At 46.7% G+C, this 27,826-nt stretch overlaps 1 protein-coding gene and 1 long non-coding RNA gene across 2 annotated transcripts; one reads left to right on the plus strand and one right to left on the minus strand.

Annotated features, from left to right (window-relative positions):
• Positions 1-1,225: 1,225 nt before the first annotated feature.
• On the plus strand, positions 1,226-6,678 carry LOC139041438 (uncharacterized). The gene is made up of 4 exons (XR_011496599.1): positions 1,226-1,962; positions 3,019-3,176; positions 3,334-3,435; positions 4,917-6,678. It is a non-coding gene; the product is annotated as an uncharacterized lncRNA (long non-coding RNA).
• A 15,699-nt stretch (positions 6,679-22,377) lies between these two features.
• On the minus strand, positions 22,378-27,454 carry LOC106838151 (proline-rich protein 23A-like). Its single transcript, XM_070492816.1, has 2 exons — positions 25,311-27,454; positions 22,378-24,808 (listed from the first exon to the last, which is right to left on the minus strand). Exon 1 carries the CDS (start codon positions 26,428-26,430, stop codon positions 25,357-25,359), a length of 1,074 nt encoding a protein of 357 aa, XP_070348917.1. The 5' UTR covers positions 26,431-27,454; the 3' UTR covers positions 22,378-24,808; positions 25,311-25,356.
• Positions 27,455-27,826: the final 372 nt, after the last annotated feature.

Genomic DNA, 27,826 nt, shown 5'->3' on the forward strand with positions numbered 1-27,826 from the left:
GGTGCTGGGAAGGATTCAAGGAAAGGTGGAATGTTCTCTGTCCCTGAGGAGTGGAAAGCCAGATATGCCCTCTGAGAGAGCAACTCACAATGTTGGGTGTGCTATCAGGAGGCCATGTGATGCCAGGCTGGGCCTTGAACTGGGCCTCCTGGGAGTTGGTTAGGCTCAGAGAAGGGAGCCTACAACAGCAAGTGTGAGGAGGAAAGAAGAAGATCAGGGTCTCACAGGATGGAGAGAGGCACTTTCTGTGTAGAGTGGAGGGAAGTTTGGACGTTACATGGCTTAAAATCCATTCATTCCCCAAACATTTTCAAGAACCTACTGTGTGTCAGGCACCCACTAGGCACCCTGCATACTGTATCTGATTTCATCCTCAGGACAGACATGGGGAGGTAGACATTTTCCCCATTTAAAGAGAACCAAGTATGAGTATACAGATGAGGTCTCTTGAAGTTAAATGACTTATTCAAGCCCGATGACTGATTCCAAAACCCATGCTTTTCCCACGCAGAAGGCTTCTGGGGAAGGTAAGACGTAGGTACGTGAGGGGACAGATGAGAGGATAAGTCTCAGGAGGCGTTAGAGGTGGTAGGAACAGAGTGAAAGCAAGGAGGCAGGACTGAGTTGGCTGTGCATGGCAGTCAGTGAGGTAAAAGGTCTGATTGATGCAGAACTTCCTGTTCGGGCCCCAGTACCTTCATCAAGGGTCTTCTTTGACCTACCTAGGGGCCCAGCTGCTTGCTGCCTGTCTCCTTCAACAAGCCAACCTCCTCTCCTGCTGGCGCCCCCTGCAGACTTTCTGCTACTGCTGGGCTCTTTTCTGGTTCTCATTTGCTGTTCCGCCACCTGAATGTTGTCCTCTATGCTCCCCACATTTCCAAATCCCGCCTATCCCTTCGTGGTCCACTGGAGGTTTCGCTTCCTCCAGGAAGCCCTCTCTGACCTTTGCTGTGATCTCCTTCTCTCCTCTCAACTCCAGTTGTCCTGGTTCTTAGCTGAGGGTGTCTGGGCCCCTTTCTAAAGTCTGTCTCATCTCCCCAGTTTATAAGCTCCCCTGGGTCTGGCAGAGGCCACATCTCCCTCCCACTCTGCACACCCCACAGGGCTCATGGCTGGTGGTAGACCATTGATACAGCACTGCTGCAGGCTGGGCGAGAGGCCAGCCATTCACACAGATGTTCTGATTTGGTCCTCACAGCATGCCCTGGATGCTGACCAGCCCTGAGTGTAGAGCTGACTTGAACAAGGTCCCTGCTCACAGGCACCACGGTAAGAGATGTGAATGTGGGATACCGTGGGCCTGGCGAGGTGGCTGGCTCCTTTGTAGATGCCTCATAGCACACCTGCCTCTTGTTTTTCTGCATGCTGGTGGCGTTTGTGTGTGTGTGTGTGTTCCCCATAAACCCATGTCTGCCTTTAATCAATTTCTACTTGGAAAGTGAGCCTGGGTGGCCACGGTTTGAGATGGTACCCACCTCTTGGGGTCCAGATAAGCTCCTCTAGGGTGATGAAGGGATTGTGGGGCTCCTTCGTCAGCCCCAGCGGCCCACAGCTCAGATGTGCAGCCCTTGGGAAGCCCTCAGCCTGGGTCCTGGCCTCACTGAGGCCCCGAGGCCCCCATCTTCCTGCCCAGGAGGGATGAACCAGCCTGGAGGCAGGCAGCAGAGCAGGAATGCAGCCTCTGCTTGCTCCTGACAGGGCATCTCTGGGAGGCCCCCAGATCCTCAGGGCTGCGGCTCTGCTGGGGAAGCGGGGATTAGGAGCCTAATTCCGCCGAGAATCCTGTTTTTCTTAGCCTCACACAGATTGCTCTTTGGGAAAGGCCCCTCATCTAATTAGCCTGAGTCAACAGCTCCATTTATTTGGACACGTGATGTTATGAAACGGGCTGCTGCTGGTGTGTTTTCGTAGCGCATATCTGGACTGCCCCTCCAGGATGGCATCGGGAGGCTGCCTGGCCCGGTGAGTGTCCAGCCCAAAGGGGCCACCACCTGAGGCCGCAAGGGAGGCCGCAGATTTGCTGGCCAGGCAGGGGCTGCTCTCTCTCGGATTTCATAACAAGAGAGTGACCCACAGAGTGTCCACACATCCAGCTTCCTCTCCCGTTGGTGTTTTTGAACCAAAATAAAGAAGGGATTAGGGGCCCTTTGATCAAAACTCCTTCCTCTGTACCTCGTGAGAATCAAAAGGGCCTTCTCCATGGGGCTTTTGATGGTGACAGGGCCTTTACCACATCCCTAAGTACCAGGACTTTTGAGGAAAACATGAGTAAAAATAGTTACCATTTATTAAGCATTTACTATGTGCAATGTGCCAAGCAAATTATAAAATAAATCACACCCACACACACACACACACCCACACACTTGCTCACACCCACACACATGCACGCACACACACATTCCCATCTTTTCTTCTCTCTGCCTCTCCCCTCACGCTGTTATCCTGATCTGCCTGGTGAAAGTGAAAGCCCCTCTCCGTCTCTCCCACCTTCACTCCCCTCCCCAGCCTTCACCCCCCCGCTACTTTGGTGTTGGTCCTTCCCGAGTCTTTTCCATGCATTTGTATACATACACATCATATGTTATTTCTAACTGTAAAAGCAACCCATCAAGGAAAGTACTGCTACCTCCATTTCACAGATGAGAAAACTGAAGTGCAGAGAGGCTGAGCGACTTGCCCCAGGTCACACAGCCAGGAAGGAGCAGAGCTGGGTGTTCAGGCCTGTGTGACTCCAGAGACTGACAGGAAGATCCTCTTCCTCTGGCCGCCCCAACCCCCAGCAAGTCACAGGCTTTGGTCTTAGTGAACTGTAGTGGGCTTCTTGCCGCCCCTTCTCTGGGCTGTTATTTTTGCTAGATGGGTCAGTCAAGGTGGGCATTTGACACGCTGGGCCACATGGAAGTCACCCTGGGGAAAGGGGCAGAAGCTCTGTCCTGATGCCTCCTTCCTGTGCCCTGACCTCGAGTTCCTACTGACCTAACGTTTGCCTGGACCCTTTCTGCGTGTGCATACCAGAGCCGAAAGGAAAGAAGGAGGACCAGCCAGGGTGGCCTTGTCACCCTTTCCCCAGAGCACAGAGCACTTGGGGTGGAGTGTTCATCCCCTTTTGGCCAAATAGAACATGTGTGAACAGCAGCGGCTCAGCACAGCGTTTTGGGGCCCTTCCACGCGTGGTGAGTCTGGGAAAGCAGGGGTGGTTGCCCTCCTGCCTCGGAGATCAACCCGGTGGGAGGAACGAGCTCCTAAGTGTTTTCCTCTTTAGAATGGGGATCTTGGCCAGGAACTGCTGTGTGTGTAAGATCCTAAAACTAATTCTCACCATTGATGTAGGCTGGAAAAGCAGAGGATCGGGAGAGGCGGGAGCCCAAGGGACATTGCCTGATGGATTAAAAAAACAAATTCCAGCGCTGGGCCTGGAAGCTTCTTAAAAAGGTGATGGGCCCTTACTTCCTGTTGAACTTTCCAAACCTTCTGAGCCTGCACTTTGCGCCCTGGAGTTTATCAGGGATGCTGGGGGCCAGGCGTGCAGCACGACTAGAGTTACGGGGACAAAGCTGGAGGTGGGTCAGCCCTCCACAGGGGAGTCCCAGGGGCCTGCAGGCAGCCACTGCCACCAAGAACTTCTAAGGGCAAGAAAGGGAAGCCTCGAAACCAAACATCCCTGCACGGTCCCGGGCAAATGTGTTCCTCATCAAGGCAGAGGCAAACAAAGTTTATTAAAAAGCCTTCCAAAGGACATTCCAAATCACCAGCAGGCCCCCGTGAGGTGACCGTCCATTCTCCTGCGGACTCTCATTCCAGCCTCATTGGAGGTTTCCAAACACAAGTCCCCAAAGTGTCCAGGAAGGAAAATAAACAGGGGGCTCCAGTGGGCGCCCTGCGGCTCAGGGCGACCCGGCTCTCAGTGCAGGCCTGTGCTTTCTGACCCTACAGCCGTGGGGTTGAGAGGAGTGACCCGGGAATCGAGTACAAACAGGGCAGGGAGGCCTCTTGGCTTGTGGGGTGGGCGCCCCCGCCCCCCCACGTCCTAATGGCAGCCCACCAGGCAGAGGAAGGCCCCCTGTGGTTGCAGAAATGGCCGCTTGGCACAGTGGGGTAAGTTCCGCACCAGGAAAGTCATGTGTTATTTGCATTCTGGGAGGAGGAGGCCTCTGCCTCCAAGTAACTGGAAGTTTCCTCCTCTGTAAAACTGGTGATTTTCCTGATAGATGGGAGTGGGGTTTGCTCTCATTAAAGTAGGGGCTGGAGGTCTCAGAGGCAATCCACGTGTTTCCCAAAGCATGTCAGGGTACGCCATGGAACCAGGGCCCTGCGCAGCATGGTTTAACGCCCCCTCCTGGTGTTTAAACTAAGATTCCGTGATTTTTCAATGATCTGAATGTGCAAGTGGACCAACAAGCAGGTTGTGAACCACAGTGTATTGCAGTGCTAGTACAAGGACCGGGGAGAGCTCAGTCTCTAGAGGCACACAGGCCTGCATCACCACCACCCACCTGCATCACTGTGGCCGCTTCACGGCCTGAACTCCCAGAACCTCATGAAGGGGGGCTCATAGTCGTTGCCTCATGCCGTTGATGTGAGCATCTATGCAGAAGCCTGAACCGTTAGTGAAGAGTCTGACATACAATTGGTACATAATAAGTGATAGCTATTATTTTTATTTGCTGGGCATGGCCTATGGCCATAGCACTGTTCAACATATTGGGGAGACAAGAGGGTATCTGGAGAATAAAGGAGGGTAGGAGGAAGAGAGAGAGCCCATGGAGAGTAGGAGGAACTTTGCTGCTGATAAAAATTACACCTGTAATGATTTGTTGAGAGCTTTCTATGAGTGGGTGCTGTGTATGGAGACTCTAGTCAGGCCCTCCTGTGACAATACCACACTTCAGGTTACTATGTTCCTTTTTTTACAGGGGAGGAAATTGAAGCTCAGAAAGCTTCCGTGATCGCCCAAATCCCAAGGCCTGTGCCATCGATTGAAGTTTGTGTCCTCCCCAAATTTGTATGTTGAAAAGTTAATGACCAATGTGATGGCATTGGGACGTGGGGCCTTTGGGAGGTGATTGGGTCATGAGGGCAGGGCCTTCATGAAGGGGATTAGTGTCCTTGTGAAAGAGCGTGGAGAAAGCTCCCAGGCCCCTTCCACCATGTGAGGACACAGCTGGAAGGCACAGGCTACGAACCAGGAAGTGTTTTCACCACGCCAAACCTGCCGGCACCTTGATTTTGGACTTGCCAGCCTCCACGACTGTGAGAAATAAATGTTTGCTGTTGATAGACTTATAAACACCTAGTTATAAAAGACCTTATAAAAGACCTAGTTCCTGGTCTTTTGTTATAGCAGCTCAAATGGACTAAGACACCGGTAAGAGAAGTTGCTGGGACTCAGGCTGTCTGATACCGAAGTCTGGGCTCTCAGCCCCTAAGGGTCACACATCCCTGATTCTGAGGCCAGGAGTGCCCTCCTCCCAAGTCAAAGATGGTCATGGTCTTGAGACACCGGAGCCCACCTGGGGCTGCCAATTGCGATGCTTGAGAACCCTTCCTGTCATGGCGCTGTGTACAAGCCAGGGAATGGTTTTGCCAGTTTGGGCAATCCCAGCTTTCTTGGTTCTAAACTAGTGATTCTCAACCCTGGCTGCACATTAATGTCACCTGGGGAGCTTTGAAAAATGCACACCACCCAGGCCACCAAGACCAGTCTCTTGGTGGGGCTGTGCATCAGGACCTTGTTGAACTCCCTGGTGATTCCAAGGAGCGTCCAGGCCTGAGAACCCCTCTGAAGGGAAACAGCTGGCTTTCAGGCTCCTGTTCCCTTCCACTGAGGGGCCAGGCTGGGGGCTGGGAGTGGAGGAGGGTTTGAGGCAGGGAGGGGGCATGGGTAAGGAGGCAGTAAAAAGGGAGAGGTCGAGGCTGACAAAGAATGTGTCGGGTGAGGGACCCTGACAGCTTAAGTAACTGGATCAGGGTGCACACAGGGTAACTGGCAGAGCTGGAAATCACACCACTGACATGGTGGCAAAACCATTGGAACCTCTTGTTACTGGGGAGACCCCAAGGGTAGCTCGGGTAGAGCTCCCCAAAACCTACTTCTGCATCCAGTTCTCGTCTCAATCCATCCTTTCTGCTGATTCAGCCGCATCCACGCGCAGGGCTTCTATCATTGCCTGTATCCCAAATTTCTATTTTCAGTGCAGACTGTTCCATGGAGCTTCAAACCTAGACTGCAGTGACTCATCTGACACCTCTCTTGGCTGACTCCAAGGCCCCCAGGGTTTCACATGCCCAAGAATAAACTCGTAAGCACCTCCACCCCCAATTGGTCCTTCCACAGGGTCCCAAGCCCAGTGAATGGCACCAGGAATCGTGCTTGACTCCCCTCCCTCACTGCCCCGTGCGTCACCAGCGTTCTTGGTCTAACCTTCTAAGTACCCGTCCATCCTGTTCTCTTCTCTCCATCTTCATTGCCACCCTTTTAGCCAAGCTACCATCACCTTTGGTAATTTCTTCTTTTTATTTCTGGGTAAGTTATTCTTGCTAATGTGATTATTTGATTTCTGCCTGCGTCTCCCGCCAGCTTATACACTGGGTAAGGGCAGGGGCTAGCTTTTTGGTGACTTTTGTATCCCCAGCACCTAGCACCTCATCTGGGCCTCAATAAACATTTGTTGAATACCTAAGTGAGTGAATAACTTTATTTTAAACTTTTGATTCCTTCTGGGGTCTGTCAATATAGCGGCTACTCCACTAGAGCTTGCTGCTTTCAGGCTGAAATCAAGGCTCATGTGCTTGGATGGCTCTGCATTCCATGAGGCCAAGGGGCAAAGTGGTCTTGTCTATGGAGGCTGAAGAGAGGGTCTGAGGGGACCACGTGCTCTGAGATGAGACACAGCCACACAACAGGGCAGGCGAATACACACACACACACACACACACACACACTATCCATCCTTGCTCAGCTCTTGCCTGCTTACTCCACAGACATTATCTTTATTTGGAGAATCAATTATGAAATGAATCCCTAACTATTTCTCCAATAATGCAGCTAATAAAAAGAAAAGCTATTTTGATGGTGTCTGGTTTTCAGCTAAAAGGAGGGTCAAAACAGCAATTTTATCAGCTGCCCTTTGAAAGTGCTTCTCTTGGTCACAGCAGTTCACAGGGGGAAACATGATGATTCTAACCCTGTTCTTGCTATTGGCTCCTGCCTGAGGTGACAGATTGTGTTACCTCAGGACCAGGACATCCGTGGGTAGACAGCAAGGTCAAGTCAAGGTTACGTCACGCCGGCTCGGTCATCAGAACATGGCCCAACCCTCCCGCATTGCCTGGTCTAGTGAAATACCAGTCACAATGGTGGGTCTCTAAGATTCAGGCAGAAGTGGACTGTGGGAAGAAGGCCCAAGCCCGGGCTTTTGGCGCAGGCTCCAATTTCAGGACCCCCTCTCCTAAGATTTTTCTCCAAGAAAACTATCCCGGCCTCATGGTGGCAACTCTGACTGCTGTTTCTGCCTCGAATAGATGGAAAGGCCCTTGAGGGCAGAGACCATGGTCTTTCCAAGCCCCACCCTTGCTGTCTGGGCCTGTATGGGTGCATTGAAGTTCTTTGGGCAGCGAGAGAGGTATGACCATGAAATTGATAGAAATTAAGTACTGGGGTCAGAGAGACTAAGTCTGCCACCTGGACCTGCCACTTCCTGTCTGAGAACTTTGGGCAAGTTACTTAACATCACTGAGTGTCAGTTTTCTTACTTGTAAGACGGGGACCATACAGTAGTTATGTTACTTGCAGAAGATTTTGTGAGGAGGTTCAATGAGATAATGCAGGTAAAGCACAATAAATGCCAGTTTGTGGAATGAATGAGGGGGGAGTGCCCAGAATGCCCCTCCTTCTTGGATCAGGGGTCAGAGGAGATGATGGCACACACTGGAGCCCTTGGAGGTGAGGTCTCAGGCCTTCTAAGTTCACCACTCCTTTGGATCTGATTTCCAAACACAGAAAATAGAGACCACTGCCTTTTACTGCCAAGGCCCAGATTTAGAACCAGCATATTTTGCAGACTAAATGTCATCAGAAGAAATAAAATAGATTGCAGTATCTGTAGCCAGCAGCTCCCTTATTTGCATATGTATCATAGATACAAGTAGTTAATTTTATTTGTTCCTTTTACTAACCCTTTTTACTTAAGTATATTCTTTGGGGCTCTTAGTCCATCAAAGAGGCATTTAAGAGAAATTCATCAATGTTCTTGGACACCAAAGAGGAAATAAAAGAACAGTGCCCCACTTTCTGAGGTTAAAACACCAACCACCCAGCTTTGATGTGCTAACAATCCCTAATGAGGTCAGGAGAGCAGCCACCCCTTCAGCAAGTGCTCTAAAGAGGTTCTTGTGGACAGCTAGGCCCCCTGGTCACTAGCGTGAACACAGCTGCGAGACCATCCGACACAGAAGCCCAGGGCGTGGCCTGGCTTTGAAGAGCTTGTTACTTCTTAGGCTGCCATCTTGTGGCAGTTGCTCTAAGGTGAGTCGGCCTGTGGGTAATGGGCTTCCTGACTTCTCCAAAGACATGTTTGCCTGTCATTTACACAGCACTTGCATGCATTTCCTTATGGGTTACTCTGGGGTCCTAACTCCAGCTGTAGGAAAAGCGAAATGAACAAGATGACCTCAGAATGGGATCTTCTCCAATTGGGACATCCAGGCCGGCACTGGGTGGCAGGTATCCAGGGGCAGTGTGGTACCAGGGCAAGAGTATGTACTACCATTTATTGAGCATTTACTATGTGCCAGAGATGGCTTAGCACTTCCCATACATCATTTCATTTAATACAACAACAGCCCTGTGAGCTAAGCCCTCCTAGCACCCATTTCTCAGATGAAGAAACTAAGGCATGGAGGTTAAGACTCTTACCAAAAGTTACAGAGCTAGTGTGTGGTAGAGTTGGGACTCAAAATAAGGTCTTTCTGACCCCAACACGTGTGCTCTAAACCGCATTGTGCAGTCGTGGGTGGGCTATAGAGCCACAAAGACCTGGGAGCCTGTCCTGGCTTAGCCACTTAGGTTATGTGAGGTTGGCTCAGTCACTTAACCTCTCCCACGCGTTTCCTCCTTTGCAAAATGGAGCTTCCTCACAGGGTAACTGCAAGATTAAGTGGGATAATCGATATAGTCAGCACAGTGCTGGGCACCGGCGAGGGCTCTTCCTCCCCGTCCCTGAGGATGGGAGGAAGGGGAGGGGCCACCTCTCTACCCTAGTCAGTCTCCCACATTTCAGCCTCCTTTCCCTCTCCTGGGCTCCTCAGGACCCTTTGCACTGATACCAGAATGTCTTTGATTCCTGGCAGTTTGATCCATTTCTCACCTTGGCCACATGGGAAAGGCAGTACTGGCAGTGTAAAGAGCCCTTGGCTAGAATTTCGGAGGCCTTGGGTTCTAGTCAAGTCCCAGGTCTGAGACTTGGACAACTTCTGTCTCTCTGGCCCTCAGTTTCCCCATCAATAAAATGGAGGATTTGTCCGTATTCAGGACCAATGTGCATACGTGGTCTGTGTGCAGCTGCTGCCTGGGTCCGTACCCACTGTAGACATGTTACTCAGTCGCAGCATCTTTGTCAGTGATCCTGGATGTGGCTGCAGAGCCCTCCCCATACAGGGAGGCAGTTGCTGTCAGCTGGTTAGAGTTGAAACAACAATGGACCCTCTTGGATGTTCCTGGAACAGTTAGTTGTTTGCTAAGAGTCTTTCCAGCTCTGACCCTACCGCTGAGTCTTTAATGCTCTGAGGGGTGGTACAAAGATCAGAGTCTGAAATGAGGGGAGTGGATTCTAGCTCCAGCCACATCACCGAGCAGCTGTATGACCTTAAGCGAGTTGCTCACACCCTCTGAACCCTGTTTTCTAATTTGTAAAAAGGGAATCCTAACACATGCTCCGGCTGTTGGCATTGTCGTGAGCCTAAAATCACTGTAGCCTCCCTGGAGGCAGGGTCTGGTCCCTGTCAGCCCAGCTCCCCCAGTGCCTGGGACAGGGTCTGGTCTGGAGCAGACTCTCCATGAATTTTTGTTGAATTGAAGCATGGTGAAATATAAACCTGTAGAAATGGAAAGAACGACAACTCGGTGAAATCCATCTCTAGAAAAAGGCTCTAGTCTTTAGGGCATATAAAGCTGCTCAGGGAGCCCTTTCAGCTTGCAGATTCCTGGACCCTACTGCAGGGAGCTGATCCAGGATGCCCGGGGTGGGACCCAGGAATCCACAGGTTCAACAAGCCTTCCTGGGAATTCTGCGGCAGGTGGCCCGGCACCCGCTCTGTGGGAAATACAGCTCCAGAGAGAGTGGGAGTTAAAATGAACAGAGAGGCCTCGGTTTGCCGGCAGTTGTTCTCAGGAGTTGAATTCCCACTTTGGGGTTCCCAGAGCCAGTGTGTCTGTGAGGCAGTCACCTGGAAGGACAGCTCCCTCCACCCTCATTGGCTGTCTCCTTGGGATGCCCCATCCTCAGCTGACTGATGCTCTTACCTGCGAAGTCCTCTGCGAGGTGCTTCGACCTGCGAGGCCCATGTAAAAAGCAGCCAGGTTAGGGGCATTTCCCCGTTTATCTCAAGTGAAATAGGAGGGTTGGGGGCCTAGGTTGCCAATGCTGCTCGTCACCAATTATCCTATGTGGACCAAGTGCTGCTCTCCCCAACTCCGTCCACAAGCCTCAGACCAGGATCCTTGAGGAAGGGCAAGCAGGAGGCGGGTTGGCTGGGGCTCAGCCCGGGGACTCCGGTTGTGGTGGTGTGTATGTGAGAGGGTGAGAGGGAGAGAGAGAGAGTCCTGATGTTGCCTGTCTACATGGTCCCCAAAACAACTGAGTGGAAAGTAAAAAACAAGTTGAATGTTTTGGCATTTTTTTCTGCATGTTGCTAAACATGGAGGTCTTTGCAAACCCCCATGCACTGGATGGAATGGAAATGTTTCATCTGTATGTTTCAGGGTGTGATAATGCAGCTCGCAAGTAGATGACTGATTAAAACGTATTTTTGGATGATGTTATTTTACTTCACGGTCATATTTATCGTTGTTGTCATCATCAACATCATTAAGGCTGAATTCATGAATTTGTAACAGGTAGTTGGACTTTTGAGCTCTTATTAAAAATTCAAAATAAATCCAATTAAAATTGTAATTCTTTCCTTTTCCTCCCAGGACTTTCCCCACAGCTAACAAGTTCTGTTAACTCGTGGGCTTCTTATAAGGGTTAAACAAGTTAACACGTGAACTGTGCTTGCAACAGTGCCTGGTAAATTCTCATAAAAGGATGCCCATTTTTCTCTATGATTATTAGTATGACCACCACTACAGATACAATCCTGCTGACATAAATGCAACCAGGGCAACTCCTCAATTACCCCAGACCGATGGGAATTGTTCATCCTACAGACATGAAGTTCTCAGCCAGCTGATCCTTGTACTTTAAGAGAGGAGCTCTTTGTACTTGACCCACCTGGGACAGGGGGGCCATGCCGGACGCCCTTGCCTTTTTGAATAAAGCTCGATGGCACAGCCGAATGTTTCCCTGGTCTCCTGGGCTCCGAATTCAGAACTCCAGCTGGTGATTATCAGGCCACTATGTGGCCCACAGCACATGTCACTTGAGTTCTTTTTCTCCTTGTTTTCCGTGGTGCCCTCTCCCCGTTCAGATGCTCAACTGTCTCTGGTCCAGAAATCTTCTCTACTTTCCTTTCTAACCTGCTGCAGCAAATCTTGTCAGGCCCTAGGGACGAGCGGGACAGACAATGCCGTTAAACTTGTGTGGAAAATAAGGAGAAGTATACCCAGTGCCAGAGGGCCTCTTTTGTTCAATCCTGGGTTGTTAGTGATGTTCTAGAGAGTTACGATTGTCGGGCAAGTATCTTCCAGAGAAGCGAAGTGTTAGCTGGACGTTACACTCCAGCGGGACACAGAAGACCCTCCAAATCCAGGTAAGGGTCAGTTACGCTCAGCCGTCCCTGAGTGGACACCCGGCCTGGACTCTAACGAGAGACTCTAACCAGCCTGCGTGGTTGGGATGGGCTCGGGCTCCCTGCTGCCCTAGCTTGCACAGCCTGTCTCAGAAGTGAAACCAGATGGCCAGGGTGGGTAGTGAGGGAGACTCACGAAAAGACCCCAGGGAAAACTGAGCTCCTGCTCCCACCCACTACCCCAAACTGCTTCTGAATCGGTTCATCCATGAACAAACCCAAAAATTCCTTTTATCTCCCAATCACCAAGAATCTGATCCTTTATTTAGTCCCGAAACTCGGAAACTAATCTTTTATTTATCTCTACTGTAATCCCACTTCAGGCTGTGTATGGCCTACACTGCTTGGGAACAAACGTCTAGGATTTCAGAAGGACCCTCAGTCAGGCAAGCGCAGGGCTTACGAGGGAAAGTAAAACCGGGGCCAGGATGTTTTGGTTCCATGTGCGAACTGGAGGGAGAACGGGGCTCATTTGGGCTTGTGTGCTGGAGAATGAGCCACAGGCAAGCTCCCTAAACACCAAACCACAGCAGAGGGCGGGACAACGGGGCGGCATGATGTCAGGCCCCAGCAAGGCAAGCTGCTTGAAACAACTTCCCTTCCCGCCGCCAGCTTGGCCCTCAAACCAGGGCAAAGAACCACTGACACGCTGCTTGGAGTGTGCTGAGCGGTTCCGGTTGGCCGCCTGTCAGCCTGGTTTCGCCCTCTCTGTGGATCTGGGGCCAAACTGCACAGCCAATGTGGCAGGGGGTGCCAGCCTGTGTGCCACTCCCCACCTGTCCACACTCAGCAGGCCAACTCCCACGGGGGTCTTGAGAGGACCGCCTTGCTCCAGGAGGTCCTCCAGACCACCACCTCTGCTCTCTTTCACTCATTCTTGTACTCAGCAAATATTTCCTGAGTGCCCACCATGTGCCAGGCCCAGGGCTGGGGCTGGCCACTCAGCCATGCCCCGGGCACTGTCCCTGCCCTCACAGAGCTCATAGACCATATGGGGAAAGCAGTCAGATGCTATTGAATAGTCATTTAACTAAAATTATGACAGAAGGTGGGGGAGGGGCCTCCTGGGGGGTTGGGAGTTCATGATGCAGGGAGGGAGTTAGTGTGGCAGTCAGAGGCTAGTACGCTGACCGTTGGGGGATGACCAGGAGTTAGCAAGGTGCAGAGTTGGGAGGTCAAGGAGTGTCTTCGCAAACTCCTCCACTCTCTTTGGCTTTCCGGCTTCTTCTTGCTTCCTTCCAAACCTCAGCTCCTGACTCAGGCCTCAGGGGCTCTTAGCATGCATTCTAGACTCCACTTCTGGAACCCATCTCTGGGTCCCAGCCCCTGGCATCACCCCCAGAACCAAGCAGCTGGTCTATCCCTTTCCAAGCCCCCTGCTGGAGAGGCGGCTGCCCAGTCCTGGTCCTTCTTTCACCATCTCACTCTCTTATGTGTTTGCACATCGTTGATTCACACAGCATGTCAGCTCCGTTCTCTGGGACCTTCCTGGCACCTGCTGGCCCCACAGGGGAGCGGCTCACTTTGTTCACATTTTCTCTCCCTCAGAAATTTGCTGCTTCACTTCACGAATGTCCTCTCAGTCAGGAGGGGCCTTGCTCTGGGCCCTGGCTGAGAGCTAACGGGGCGCCTGGGAGAGGGCCATGGCGGGTGGTTCAGGGAAGGCTTCCTGGGAGAGGTGACACCTGGGAGAGTCCTAAGGCTGAGGAGGAGTTTGCCAGGTGATATTGCCCTTCTTTCTCCTTCTAGCTCTCTTGCTCTTCCCCATGCATTTTACACCCTTTACTCTGGCCTCTTACGAGTATTTCCCAGCTTCAGGCTCAACGGATGGAGCTAGGAGGGCCCTTGGAGATCTTCCAGGCTGACACCTGCCCATTTGACAGATGGGGAGAGTGAGGCCCTGAGAGGAGGGATTTGCAGTCATGCAGCTCAGGGAAACATGACGGCTGGTTACCCATATTGTTCCAGAGTCTGTGAGCCTGACTTCCTCCTCCCCAGCCTTAACGGCTTTCCTCAAAGCTGGCACCAGCTCCCTCCTCTGTGTGCTGCCCCTCCCGCCCCTTTGTCATAGCCTCAGCTCCCCAGGGAGGGGTTTCCAGGAGTCTCAGTGCCTTCCTGCTTTTGGGCAGAAGAGCCTGGTGAAGGTGTGTCCTGGGATCGTCATGGGACTGTCTCTAGGGAGGGCCCCTCTGGCTGCTGTCCTTCTGGTCCTCACCTGAGACAGTGAAGCTTCACGGTTAAGTGCTATGAGACTTGGGCACCCCATTTTAATATCCTGTGAACCCCAGTTTTCTCATCTGCAAAATGAGGATAACAATAGGCCTAGCGGGGCAGCTTGAATGTGGTCGTGTTTGAGAGGAACCTGGTACATAGCGCGTGCCCATCGTCAATTGCTGTTACTGCAGTTCCCTATTCAGCCCTGGCCCGGATAGTCATGGTCAGCGGTCAGGGAAGGCATGGAAGCTTCTGGAATGCTGTGTCCAGAGGTCGAGGGGAAGGAGAGGCTGGTGGGCCCGGCCTCTACAAGGCGTCTGGGAAAGTGAGTCTTCTCCGTCGTACCTCAGTTTTTGATGGACAGGTTGGTGGAGGATGGGAGTGGAATTAGAGAGCCACAGGTTAATAAATAGAAATCTCCTGGAGTCCTTGGCACTTTGGCAGGAAAAGGAAGAAAACTCCAGGAAAGGCCCAAAGGCCCCTTCTAATGAGCACGACAGGGACTGGTGGTCCCATCGTTCAGTCCTGCCTGGGTTTTCAGGGGTCTCCATGCAGGCTTGGCTTATAGTGCTTTGAGCCTGTGACAGCCTCAGCTCGATGAGCGGATTTAAAAGGAACCCAGCTCAGAACAGAGTTCATGTGAGAGCCAGGTCTCCGGGGAGCAGGGGGCAAGTGATTCCCTGGCTGGATTTCTCTGGGCACACACACACCCCAGCTGATGAACTTGTCCACAGAAGCATGCCCCCAAATAATGTCCCATTACAGCAGGGGAAACTGAGGCACAGAGACCTTGAGTGATGCTCAATCTCTTAGAAGAGGAGCTTGGACTAGAATCTGAGTCTGTAGACTCATCTTTTCTTCCTTTTTTTTTTTTTTTTTTTTGTTTTTGGTGAGGAATTTGATTTTTATTCCAAAAACACTGAGAAACTATTATTGTAAGCTGGAGAGTGAGATGGTCAGATTTGCCTTTTTTTTTTTTTTTTTTTTTTGCTGAGGAAGATTCACCCTGAGCTAACATCTGTGCCAATCTTCCTCCACTTTATATGTGGGTCACTGCCACAGCGTGGCTGATGAGTGGTATAGGTCTGTGCCCAGGTTCCAAACTCATGAACCTGGGCCACCGAAGCGTGGTGCACCAAACTTAACCACCACGCCACGGGTCTGGCCCCTACATTTCAAAAAATAATGACTTTATTGAAATATAATTCACATACCATAAAATTAACCCTTTTATTCTTTTCCTTGACTGAGTTATAATTCTTTAAAGCTAGCTTTAAAAAAAATCCTTCCTGGGGCTGGCACCATGGTCTAGTGGTTAAGTTTGGCTTGCTCTGCTTTGGCAGCCTGGGTTTGTGGGTTCAGATCCCCAGGCGCGGACCTACACCACTCATCGGTGGCCGCGCTGTGGCAGCGACCCACATACAAAAGAGAGGAGGACTGGCACAGATGTTAGCTCAGGGCCAATCTTCCTCAGGAAAAAAAAAAATCTTTCCTACAAAATGGAGTTTGCTTACCAGACCAGTGCACTTTTTGTAAAGCTTGTATTTACCACACTTTTCTAAGACTATTTGCTTGATAAGAATATCGTCTGGGGTGCTTTTTCAGTTAAACAATTTTGATAGAAGGCTTGATGTGCATCCCTATTGCCCTGCTCTTGCATTTCATCAGGTCAAAAGAGCCTATGATTCTTCCTTCCTGAAGCAAATTACCTTTGAAGAAGAATTAAAACAGGGACCAAATATTTAAAAGAGTTATATTTCTTTCAACTTTACTGTCTGCTCTATCATTGCCCATTTGAAAATGAGATTTTAAAAACCAAACATTTGAAGAAAGCTATAAAGTTGATTCTTGATTCCTTATGAAAAGTTAGTATTTTAACAGTGTTATGTATGTGTGTGTGTGTAATTGTCATGTTCAGAAAGCATTCTTTGTCAAAACAGAGTACTGTGGGTTCTTGGTACTCAGTTTTGGAGACAAGGCACTTTTAACTGATGTCAGAACTAAAAGCCCCGACAGGATTGTCCATCCAGCACCCTTTTCTTCCTTCGCTGTTACACTGGCCACTGTGCCACCTTAGTCCTGGTTCTCAGCTCCTCCGCAGCGTGGTTATCCCGTCCTACAATGTCTCGCTCTCCTGCGCCTGCCCGATCCCGCCACCCTGGCCGCTCCCTCACTCTGACCATAGGTAAACTAAGGCAGAAGACAGTCATTGTTTAAAGGAGTGAATTTGAAGAAAGATTCTGTTTTACTTTCTCAGCAACAAGTACAAAGGGATGCAGTACCTTTAGACAAAAACAATGTATATTCAGCAATAAAGTGAAGATACTAAATCATGATCTCGTGTTCCAAAAGAAATATTTTTAGATTGTGATTTAACATGAAGAAAAACAAACAGAAATTCCCCCCAAAATGGGTAAAGAAAAAGGTTGAATTAGAAATTAAAAATAAAACAGATGCTTTCTATTGCTCATTTTCTACGCTTTTCTTTGTATGTGTGTGTGTACAACATAATGGTTCAATATATGTATGTACTGCAGAACGGCCACCACAATGAGTCTCGTTAACATCTGTCACCACAGTTACACACTTTTTTTTCTCGTGATGAGGACTTTTCCTCTCTTAGCAACCTTCAAATATACAATAGAGTATTATTAATTATAGTCATCAGGCTGTACGCTACATGCCCAGGGCTTATTTATTATATAACTGGAAGTTTGTACCTTTTGACTCCCTTCATCCATTCTCCCCCTCCCCCCACCTCTGGCAAACAAATATGTTCTCTGTATCTATGAGTCAGGTTTGTTTTTCTTTCTGTTTTTTTTTAGATTCCACATATAAATAAGATCATATGGTGTTTGTCATTCTCGGTTTGACTTATTTCACTTGGTATAATGCCCTCAAAGTTCATCCATGTTGTCGTAAATGGTAGAATTTCTGTCTTTTTATGGTTGTATAATATTCCATTGTATATACACCACATTTTCTTTATCCAGTCATGCATCGATGGACACTTAGGCTGTTTCCATGTCTTGGCTGTTGTGAATAATCCTTCAATGAACATGGGGGTGCAGATATCTTTTTGAGTTAATGTTTTTGTTTTCTTTGGATAAAGACCAAGTGGAATTGCTGGATCATATGGTTGTTCTATTCATAATTTTTTGAGGAAACTCCATACTGTTTTCCACAGTGGCTGTACCAATTTACATTCCCACCAGCAGTGCACAAGAATTCCTTTTTCTCCACGTCCTTGCCAACACTTGTTATTGTTTATCTTTTTGATAATAGCCATTGTAACAGATGTGAGGTGATATCGCATTGTGGTTTTGATGTGCATTTCCTTGATTATTAGTAATGTTGGGCACCTTTTCATGTACCTGTTGGCCATCTGTGTGTCTTCTTTGGACAAATGTGTATTCAGATCCTCTGCCCATTTTTCAATCTGGTCATTTGTTTCTTTGCTATTGAGTTGTTTGAATTCTTTATATATTTTGGATGTTAACCCCTTATCAGATATATGATTTGCAAGTATTTTCCCCCTTTCTGTAGGTTGCCTTTTCATTTTTTTGATGGTTTTCTTTGCTGTGCAAAAGCTTTTTAGTTTGATTAGTCCCACTTGTTTACTTTTGCTTTTGGTGTCAAATCCAAAAATCATCGCCAAGACTAATGTCAAGGAGCCTACCACCTATGTTTTCTTCTAGGGGTTTTACAGTTTCGGGTCTTATGTTCAAGTCTTTCATCCATTTTGAACTGATTTTTGTGTATGGTGTAAGATTGTGGTCCAGTTTCATTCTTTTGCATGTGGCTGTCCAGTTTTCCCAACAGCATTTATTGAAGAGTCTGCCCTTTCCCCATTGTATATTCTTGGCTCCTTTGTCATAAATTACTTAACCGTGTATGTGTGGGTTTATTTCTGGGCTTTTTATTCTGTTCCATTGATTTGTGTGTCTGTTTTTATGCCAATACCATACTGTTTTGCATTCTGTAGCTTTGTGATATGGTTTGAAATCAGGAAGCGTGATGCCTTCAGCTTTGTTATTCTTTCTCAAGATTGCTTTGGCTATTTGAGATCTTTTACAAAAGATCCATAGAAAACTTCCATACAAATTTTAGGATTGTTTGTTCTATTTCTATGAAAAATGCAATTGGAATTGCATTAAATCTGTAGATGGCTTTGGGTGGTAAGGACATTTTACAATATTAATTCTTCCATTTCATGAACATGGAATCTCTTTCCATTTATTTGTGTCTTCTTCATCTATTTTGTATTCTTCAATTTCATCAATGTCTTATAGTTTTCAGCATACAGGTCTTTTGCTACCTTGGTTAAATTTATTCCAAGGTATTTTATTCTTTTTGATGTAATCGTAGATGAGAATTTTTCTTAATTTCTCTTTTCTGATTAGCGTATAGAAGCAAAGCTGATTTTTGCATATTGAATCTGTATTCTGCAAAACTACTGAATTTATTGATAGTTCTAATAGTTTTTTGGTGGATTCTTTTGGGTTTTCTATATATAAGATCATATCACCTGCAAATAGTGACAGTTTTACCTCTTCCTTTCCAATTTGGATGTCTTTTATTTATTTTTCTTGCCTAATTACTCTGGCTGGGACTCCTGATAATATGTTGAATGAAAATGGCAAGAGTGGGCACCCTTATCTTGTTCCTGATCTTAGAGAAAAAGCTTTCAGATTTTCACCATTGAGTATGGTGTTAGCTGTGGCCTTGTCATACATGGCCTTTATTACGTTGAGGTACGTTCCTTCTTTACTCACTTTGTTGAGAGTTTTTATCATTAATGAATGTTGAATTTTGTCAAATGCTTTTTCTGCATCTTTTGTGACGATTATATGATTTTCAACTTTCATTTTCTTAATGTGGTGTATCATGTTGACTGACTTGTGGATGTTGAACTATCCTTGCATCCTTGGAATAAATCCCACTTGATCATGGTGTATGATCTTTTTAATGTATTGTTGAATTTCGTTTGCTAATATTTTGTTTAGCAGATAGATGCTAATTTTTGCATCTATATTCATCAGGGATATTGGCCTATGAAAAGAAAAAAATGTTCTTTTCCTGTGATGTCCTTGTCTAGTTTTGGTATCAGGGTAATGTTGGTCTTGTACAATGAGTTTAGAAGTATTCCCACCTCTTCTATATTTTGGAAGAGTTTGAGAAGGATTGATATTGATTGTTCTTTAAAGTTTGGAAGAAATCACCAATGAAGTCATTTGGTCCTGGTCTTTCATTTGTTGGGCGTTTTTGATTACTGATTCAATCTCCTGATAAGTAATTGGTCTGTTCTGATATTCTATTTCTTCATGATTCAGTCTTGGTAGGTCGTACGTTTCTAGGAATTTAACCTTTCTTCTAGACTGTCCAAAATTTTGGTGTGTAATTGTTCCTAGTAGTCTCTTACAATCCTTTGTATTTCTATGGTATCAGTCATAATGTCTCCTCTTTCATTTGTAATTTTATTTATTTGATTCTTCTCTCATTTTTTCTTGGTGAGTCTAGCTAAAAGTTTTGTCTATTCTGTTTATCTTTTCAAATAACCAGCTCTTAGTTTCATTGATCTTTTCTATTGTTTCCTTAGTCTCTATTTCATTTATTTCTGCTCTGATCTTTATTTCCTTCCTTATACTAACTGTGGGCTTAGTTTGTTCTTCTTTTTCTAGTTCCTTGAGGTGTAAAGTTAGTTTGTTTATTTGAGCTCTTTCTTGTTTCTTAATGTTGGCATTTATTGCTATGTACTTCCCTCTTAGAATGGCTTTTTAAAAAAAATTTATTTTATTGAGGTCATATTGGCTTACAACATTATGTAAATTTCAGGAGTACATTACTATATTTCAGTTTCTGCTTATACTGCATTGTGTTCACCAGTGACAGTCCAGTTTTTATCCACCACCATACATACGTGCCCCTGTACCCCTTTTGCCCTGTCCCTTTCTCCTCTGGTACCCATTAATCTGTTCTCCTTATCTATGTGTTTATCTTCCACATATGAGTGAAATCATATAGTAATTGTCTTTCTCTGTCTGATTTATTTTTCTTAGCATAATACCCTCAAGGTCCATCCATGTTGTCACAAATGGCACAATTTTGTCTTTTTTTATGGCTGAGTAGCATTCCACATCTTCTTTATCCATTTGTCCATTGTTGGGCACTTGGGATGCTTCCATGTCTTGGCTATTGTGAATAATGCTGCAATGAACATAGGGGTACATATATATTTTTGAATTATTGATTTCATGTTCTTTGGGTAAATACCCAGTAGTGGGATAGCTGGATCATATCATATTTCTATTTTTAATTTTTTGAGAAATCTCCATACTGTTTTCCAAGTAGCTGTACCAGTTTGCATTCCCACCAGCAGTGTATGAGGGTTCCTTTTTCTCCACATCCTCTCCAACCTTTGTTATTTTTCATCTTGATGATTATAGCCATTCTAATAGGTGTAAGGTGATATCTCATTGTAGTTTTGATTTGCATTTCCCTAATAATTAGTGGTGTTGAGCATATTTTCATGTGCCTGTTGGCCATCTGTATATCTTCTTTGGAAAAATGTCTGTTCATATCCTCTGCCCATTTTTTGATCAGGTTGTTCATGTTTTTGTTGTTGAGTTGTTTGAGCTCTTTATATATTTTGGAAATTAACCCCTTGTCAGATATACGATTTGCAAATATTTTCTCCCTGTTAGCCAGTTGTCTTCCGTTTTGTTGATGATTTCCTTTGCCTTGCAGAAGCTTTTTAGTCTGATGTAGTCCCATTTGTTTATTTTTTTCTTCTGTTTCCCTTGCCTGAGTAGACAGATTATAGGTGCCATAATAAATAATGATAACATTTACCTTCTAAGCATAGTAATGAGGATATTTGAAAAGATACTGCTTTGGCTTTGCTTTCTTGTTGTTGAGTTTTGGGAGTTCTTTACATAGTTTGGCTAACAGTTCTTTATCAGATATATCTTTTGCAAATATTTTCTCCTAGTCTGTGACTTGTCTTCTCATTCTCTTGATGGTTGGAATATATTTTATCCTATCTTTGTTTTGTTTTTATCTCCTTAAGACATTATTAATGTTTAGTCAGCCATTATTCATTTAGATTTACCCACATATATACCAATCTCATTGTTATTTTCTTTCCCTCTGCTTCTCAGAACTTCACCTTGGGATCACTATTCTTCTACGTGAAGGACAAGCATACCTCGTATTGTTGTGCTTGGCCTCACAGAGCTTCACAGATATTGTGTGGCGGGCATGACCCTCTGCCAGTGAAAAGATTATGACTTGCTGAAGGCTCAGATGATGGTTAGCATTTTTTAGCAAGAAAATATTTTTAAACTAAGGTATGTACATCTTTTTAGACATAATGCTATTGCACACTTAATAGACTACAGTAGAGTGTAAACATAACTTTTATATGCACTGGGAAACCAAAATTCGTGTGACTCACTTTATTGTGGTGGTCTGGAACCCAACCTGCAATATTTCCGGAGTATGACTGTACATCATTTAGATTTCCTTTAGAGAGGGTCTGTTGGTGGCAAACTCACTCAGTTTTTTGTTTATCTGAAATTATCTTTAGTTTGCCATCATATGGTGGAAATATGTACAGGACAGAATTGGCATTATAAATTGGAAAGAATGGACTATTCAATAACTGATTTTGGGGCAATGACTTTTAATCTGAAAAAATTTAATCCTTACTTCAAACTATACACAAAAATAAAATCCTAGGAGATTAAATGTCTAAATTGGGAAAAACAAATCTTTAAAACTATCAGAAGAGAGTGTAGGAAATATCTTTGTGATCTTTGTTGGGAAAAATTTCTTAAACTGACCCAAAAAGTACAAACCATAAAAGATTGTGAAATTTCACTGTACAAGAATGATAAAACCCTTTACAATTAAACAAGTTAAAAAACAAAGGACAGCCTGGAAGAAAATATAAACTATAAAGCAATTAAATGATTAGTATCTTGAATATATAAAACATTTCAAATAAGTAAAGTCTAATAAGTCTAATAGAGGAAAGAGTCAGGGATATAAACTAACAATAAACTGAAATAAGTGTATCAACAAACAGATTTCTACTCAGTTGTATAAAGAAAATGTAACTTCTTTATTTTACATAATTGGCTTCGTCTTCCTCATGAGCCCCCACCTGACTGACTTGGGGAGTTTGGGGTTGGGGGATGGGGAGTAGGGGCACTGTAAACTTTCTGGATAAGTGAATCTCAGACATTTTTGGTTGTAATTCTCCTTCAGTAATACAGGCAACTTTCTGTAAACGTTCCATGTTTGGATTCCCTCCTTGCCTCCTTGCTTCTCCTCAAGATGGTGGCTGGGAACATGGGGGGCTCACCTGATCAGATGACCCTCCTCCATCTCGCCCTTCCCAGATTCTTAAATGGGAAGTAAGGCATAAAACTTCCTTTTTCTGGGCCTTCTCCTCCACTAATGCTAAGGGGTTTTACTCAGAGAAGCTGAGAGTCATGATCCAGGAGTGTGGTGAATACCTACATTCTCTAGTCTAGCCTTTTTCCTTTTCCACATCCTACTCTCTGGTAAGAGTGGCCTTTTTCTCTTTCCATTCTTGCCTGGTTAGAACTCCTCAGTGCTCTCTGCACAATGATTTCTAGTAAAACGCGGTGTTCAGACTTTCAGACTTGGCTGTTGATATTTAAATGTTGCTTAAGAAATTAAGGTGTGATTTTCCTTCCTGGAGACAATTTGATTCTCCTGATGTTTGCCTGGTAATGGACTGGAAAGAGCCAGCTTTGAAACTGCAGGCTGAAAGCTAACGGCTTTAATCTAGCTTGTACCTGTCCTCCCCCCTAAAAAGGTTGAAGCCATTAGATTTGATGTGTGACAAGTTGAAAGACAGTAAGACTTTACAATGTATGAAAATATATCTGAAATTACTTTAAAAATATTATTCCCACTACACATGAAGAATTGCATTATCTTACCTGAATTAGGAAATAGCAAATTTTGAAAATGAGATACCATTGGCAAGCAATTTGGAGTTTGGTGATAGAGTGTGATGAAAGACAGCTAGAGCCTGTGTAAACTGTTGCGACCACCCTAGAGAACAATTTGGCAATATCTAATAAAACTGTAAAGGTACATATTGTGCCACCCATCGGTACAACTTCTAGGTATATTTCCTAGAGGAACTCTTCCTCAGGTGCAGAAGATGACAAGTGTGAGGATGTCTACGACAGTACTGTTTGTAATACGTACTACAAACGATAAACACAAATATCCATTAGTAAATTGCTGAATAAAATATAGTATATTCATATGATAGAAACTGAAATCTTTAGGAGAAATGAACCATACATATATTTCTAAGTAATGATTTCAAAAATAAAGTTGAGGAAAAAGTAAAGTGAAGAATATGCCAGCTACATAAATTTAATTGTCCACAAAAAACCATAAATATTGATTATTTATATCTATACATATGTACGCGTAGCATATATTGACTAGAATGATCCCTGCCAACTTCATGATGGGATGAGACTCCTCCAGAACGGGAGGAGGGGACAGGAAATGGGGATCAAAGGATATGACTACATTATCTGCAATAATGTATTTTCTTTATAGTGAAAAAGGCATTAAGGAAATACTACTAAGAAATAACAGCTGCCAGTTCTGGGTGGTGGTCTCATGAGCATGAAAAAGTGCTCAATAACAGATCAGACCAAATGTCCCTGCCGTGAAGCTGAGCGCATCCTAGTGAGGAGCTGTTTTTCTCATCACTCTGAGGGGGAATCAAGGCGAAGCCCAGGCTGCTGTGAAATTCAGAAATACCCCTTTTATTATTGAAGGACAGGAGAATATGGCATTGTGCAAACTGCTTCTGTAATAAAACAATGGCACAGTTTCCCCTTTTCCTTCTTCCATTTATTGCTCTTACCAATTTTTTAATTCTAATTTTAGAAAATTTCTAAAAAGTCCAATGCATTACATTTGTGTGCCATTTTTTCATTTATTTATTCAATATGCACTTATCTTGATTGACCAGGTCCCGGGAAAAGTGTTAGGAAAGCAAAAAGAAAGGGAAAAATAAAACTGGTGATCAGGCTTTATCTGGATATTCAAGACTTACATAAAGAAAATTATAATTTCTTTACTGCTGGTCATAAAGACCAGAATAAATGGAGATGAACGTCAAGCTAAACAGAACCAACATCGTGAGGTTGTGGTGGACAGTGTGATGCACCATCTAGACTCTTCTTCAATGAGAGTTGTTCCCATAACTGCTAAGAGTGTTATCTGCGACAGTCAGCCTTCAGCTGTCATCCCCTTCGGAAGCTGTCTCAGCTGGAGAAAGACGCCTTGCCCAGGACCGTGGCCCTCCCCTGGTCTCTCACACCCAGCGACTGATCCATTAAGGAAGTGAGCTATTTCGGCCTAACCTGGGACAACTCCGACCAGCCATTCGAACTCCAGAGCTCCCAGAGAGGTTGGCTGAGGCTGTCACCGCACCTGCAGCACCTCGGCGTCTCCCTCTGACCACTACTGTCCCTCTGCTTCTCTTTCACAAGGCTCTTCTCACTGAACATTGTGCACGCTAAAAAAAAAAAAAAAAAAAAAAAAAAATTGGTGATCAGAAGTACAGCAGAGGACACTGGGGAAATCAGACAGGTAAATTCATAATTCCAAAAAGAAGAAAAACAACCTGGAATGGAAAGAAAGGAGAGATGCATGGGAGGTGATTAAAAAAAAGGGATAAATCGGAAAGAAAATTGAGATGTGTCTGAGGCAAGAGTCGGGGTGAAACAAGAAGAATGGAATTGGCTGAAGGTGACAGAAGTGGAAGAACGAGCTCAGGCAGCAGAGGCAAGGGGTTTAAAAATCCATGGTTGCCTAGATGTTGGTGTACTCTCCTTGCTAAAGGTCTTTACCAGAATCGGCTTTTTTTTTTTTTTTAAATGTTCTTGTTTGCTGATAAGGCATTTTGCTAAAAAACAAAAACTAACAAAACCAAAACAAAGACGGCAGCTGCCTGCTGTCTACGAATGAAGATGCCCTGTCTCTGAGTGGCCGCATGTGCTCACAATGGATTTGGGTACCTCGCTAGCGCACGAAGCCGGCTGTCGAGGAACTGTGGGAGGCGGTTCATTCCTCGAAGAGGCGTCTCCGGGCCTTGCGCGGAGGACCAATAGGGCGCGGGGCGCGCGCGTGGGGACCTGGACTCGGAGAGGGAGGCAGAGGTTGGAGGGGCGAGGTGGGAAAGGGCTCCAGAAGGTGGAAGTCCAGGCGGTAGTAGGGGCCAGGAGAGCGTCTCTCTGGACTAGGGGTGGGGGCCCAGGGCGAGGGCTCTGGGACGCGGCCGTGCGGGGAGGGGCCGGACTCCCTTCCAGCCGAGGGGCGGAGCCCAGCGACTGAGCGGGCTGCAGGGGCCGCCCAAGACGGCGGGAACTCAGGGTCGGCGTCCTCGTCGTAGGCCTCGACTTGGGCGGCGACCTCCGGGACAGATGCGCAGAACAATCCCTGCTCGATGGCGGCGTCGTCCCCGGGAGCGCCCGGGAAAGCGGTCGGTTCCAGGCCGAAGGGCGAGTGGGCCTGGCCTCCGGAGCGCTGGTCGCCGGCGTCCAGGAGGGCCTCGGGGACCAGCACGAGGGTGTGATCTCCGAGAGACACTTGCAGGACCGACGTTGGCTCGGGCTCCAGCAGCAGGTCGACGTGGTCCAGGGGCAGCTGCAGGGCGCAGCCCGCGGCCAGGACAAAGACGGAAGTGAGCGCGGCCGCGGCCGGGGGCCCCACCAGGTCTTGGAGGCTGGGCGCCGGCTGGGCCTCGGGGCCCGCGGGCTCCTCCCACCGGCGGCGCTTGGCGGGGCCGGGTCCTCCGGGCTGCGGTCCCCACCAGGGCGCAGGGTAGGCGCTGGGGCTGCGGAGCCGGCTGCCCATCACGTCGACGCGCTGCGCGCTTTGCTCCCGGGGCCTGGCGGAGGGCATGGGGGGCCGTGTCCTGCACGCGGTGACAGGTCTGGACGCCAGCAGAGGCGGGCTGCGGGCGGGCGGGGCGCAGGCCGGCGCGACGCGGGTGAGTCGTGGGAGCTCGTGGGGCGCCGCGGGGAGGCCGCGGTCCTGGCTTCTAGGGGAGCCGCGCAGGTGCAGCGCTGGGCGTCGCGCGTTCGAATCTCCTGCTCCGCACCCCGGTCCGTTTGCGCCCCGGATGATTAACAACATGGGACGTCAGATGACCTGCGGCAGCCAGAACTTCTCAGTATGGGCTCCACCTCCTGCCAAAGAGGGTATCAGGTTTAGTGGGCTGCAGTAGCAGTGGAAGCTTTTTAGAAAGTGTAGGGAATATTGCGTGGATGCCCGTCCGAGGCCTAGGAGCCCTCATTGCTTTTATGCTTGTGGGGAAAATAGCCGAAACATAATCTCAGAAACTGCTTGCTTACTTTTAGAAGTAGCCTGTGTCTAATGTCGTCTGAGATTTTCCAGGAGGCTATGACAAGGGCTTTAGCCCATCATCGACCACTCCTCCCCCACCCCACCCACATGGTTCTTGAAATTTTTATTCATGAGAGAAACTAGAAATGCAATTTTTTTTGATAAAAAAGCTTTTCAAAAAGTAATCAGGTGAAACTGACTGCAGTTTTTTGTTGGAAGCCAGATTGTAATTGTTAATTACCGTAGCAAAAATTTATCATAAGTTTAACTTTCTGTGTTCAAACTTGCTGTCTGACTTGTATTATACTGAGTGTTTAAAAAATCATTTTATTCAGAACTCGGTAGTGAAGCTCAGAGGAGAGAAGGAAATTTTACAAAATTAAATACTTGGTTTGTGTTGGATTTGGGAATTAAATCCAGATATATTTAAAACAGAGACCTTTGACTTTAGGCTTATGGCAAAACCCCGAGATGTGGGATTGCTGGGTGGTCGTGAGTGGTGCCCTGACAATAGTAGATAATGCCAAACTGCTGGCCTAAGGGGCTGTCCTAGTTTATGCTTCTGTGAGCAGTGGGTAAGTGTGCTCCTTGCACACTCATCCTTGCCAACACTTAGTATGGTTAAGTTTCTAAGCATTTTCCAGTCTGATGGTGTAAAAGGGTATCTCATCATGTATTTATGTTATATTTCTCTGATTACTCATGAGGTTGATCATGTTTTCATATATATATTGGCCACTCACGTTACATCTTCTGTGTAATACAGGTGTACCTCAGAGATACTGCAGATTTGGTTCCAGACCACCACAATAAAGTGAATATTGCAATAACGTGAGTCACACAAAGTTTTTCATTTCCCAGTGCATATAAAAGTGATGTTTACATTATACTGTAGTCTATTAAGTGTGCAATAGCGTTATGTCTAAAAACATTTACATACCTTAATTAGAAAATACTTTATTTCTAAAAACTGCTAAGCATCATCTGAGCCTTCAGTGAGTCATAATCTTTTTGCTGATGGAAGGTCTTGCCTGGTGGAGAGGTCAGCAGCTGTCACCACACTCCGTCTCCAAATCCCATGTCCTGGGATTTCCTCCGGCCCTACACCTGACCTCTCTGAGGGCAGGACATCCTGGCCCTTGGCATGCCCTCATACCAGCCGTGCTGATGCTGGTGGTTCTGGGGC

The sequence above is a fragment of the Equus asinus genome, chromosome 21, assembly GCF_041296235.1.
Source record: "Equus asinus isolate D_3611 breed Donkey chromosome 21, EquAss-T2T_v2, whole genome shotgun sequence".
NCBI lineage: Eukaryota > Metazoa > Chordata > Mammalia > Perissodactyla > Equidae > Equus > Equus asinus.

Excerpts from the sequence above, each read along its gene's own strand:
- LOC106838151 (XM_070492816.1), bottom strand. The coding sequence starts at position 26,430 with ATGTTGTTAATCATCCGGGGCGCAAACGGACCGGGGTGCGGAGCAGGA.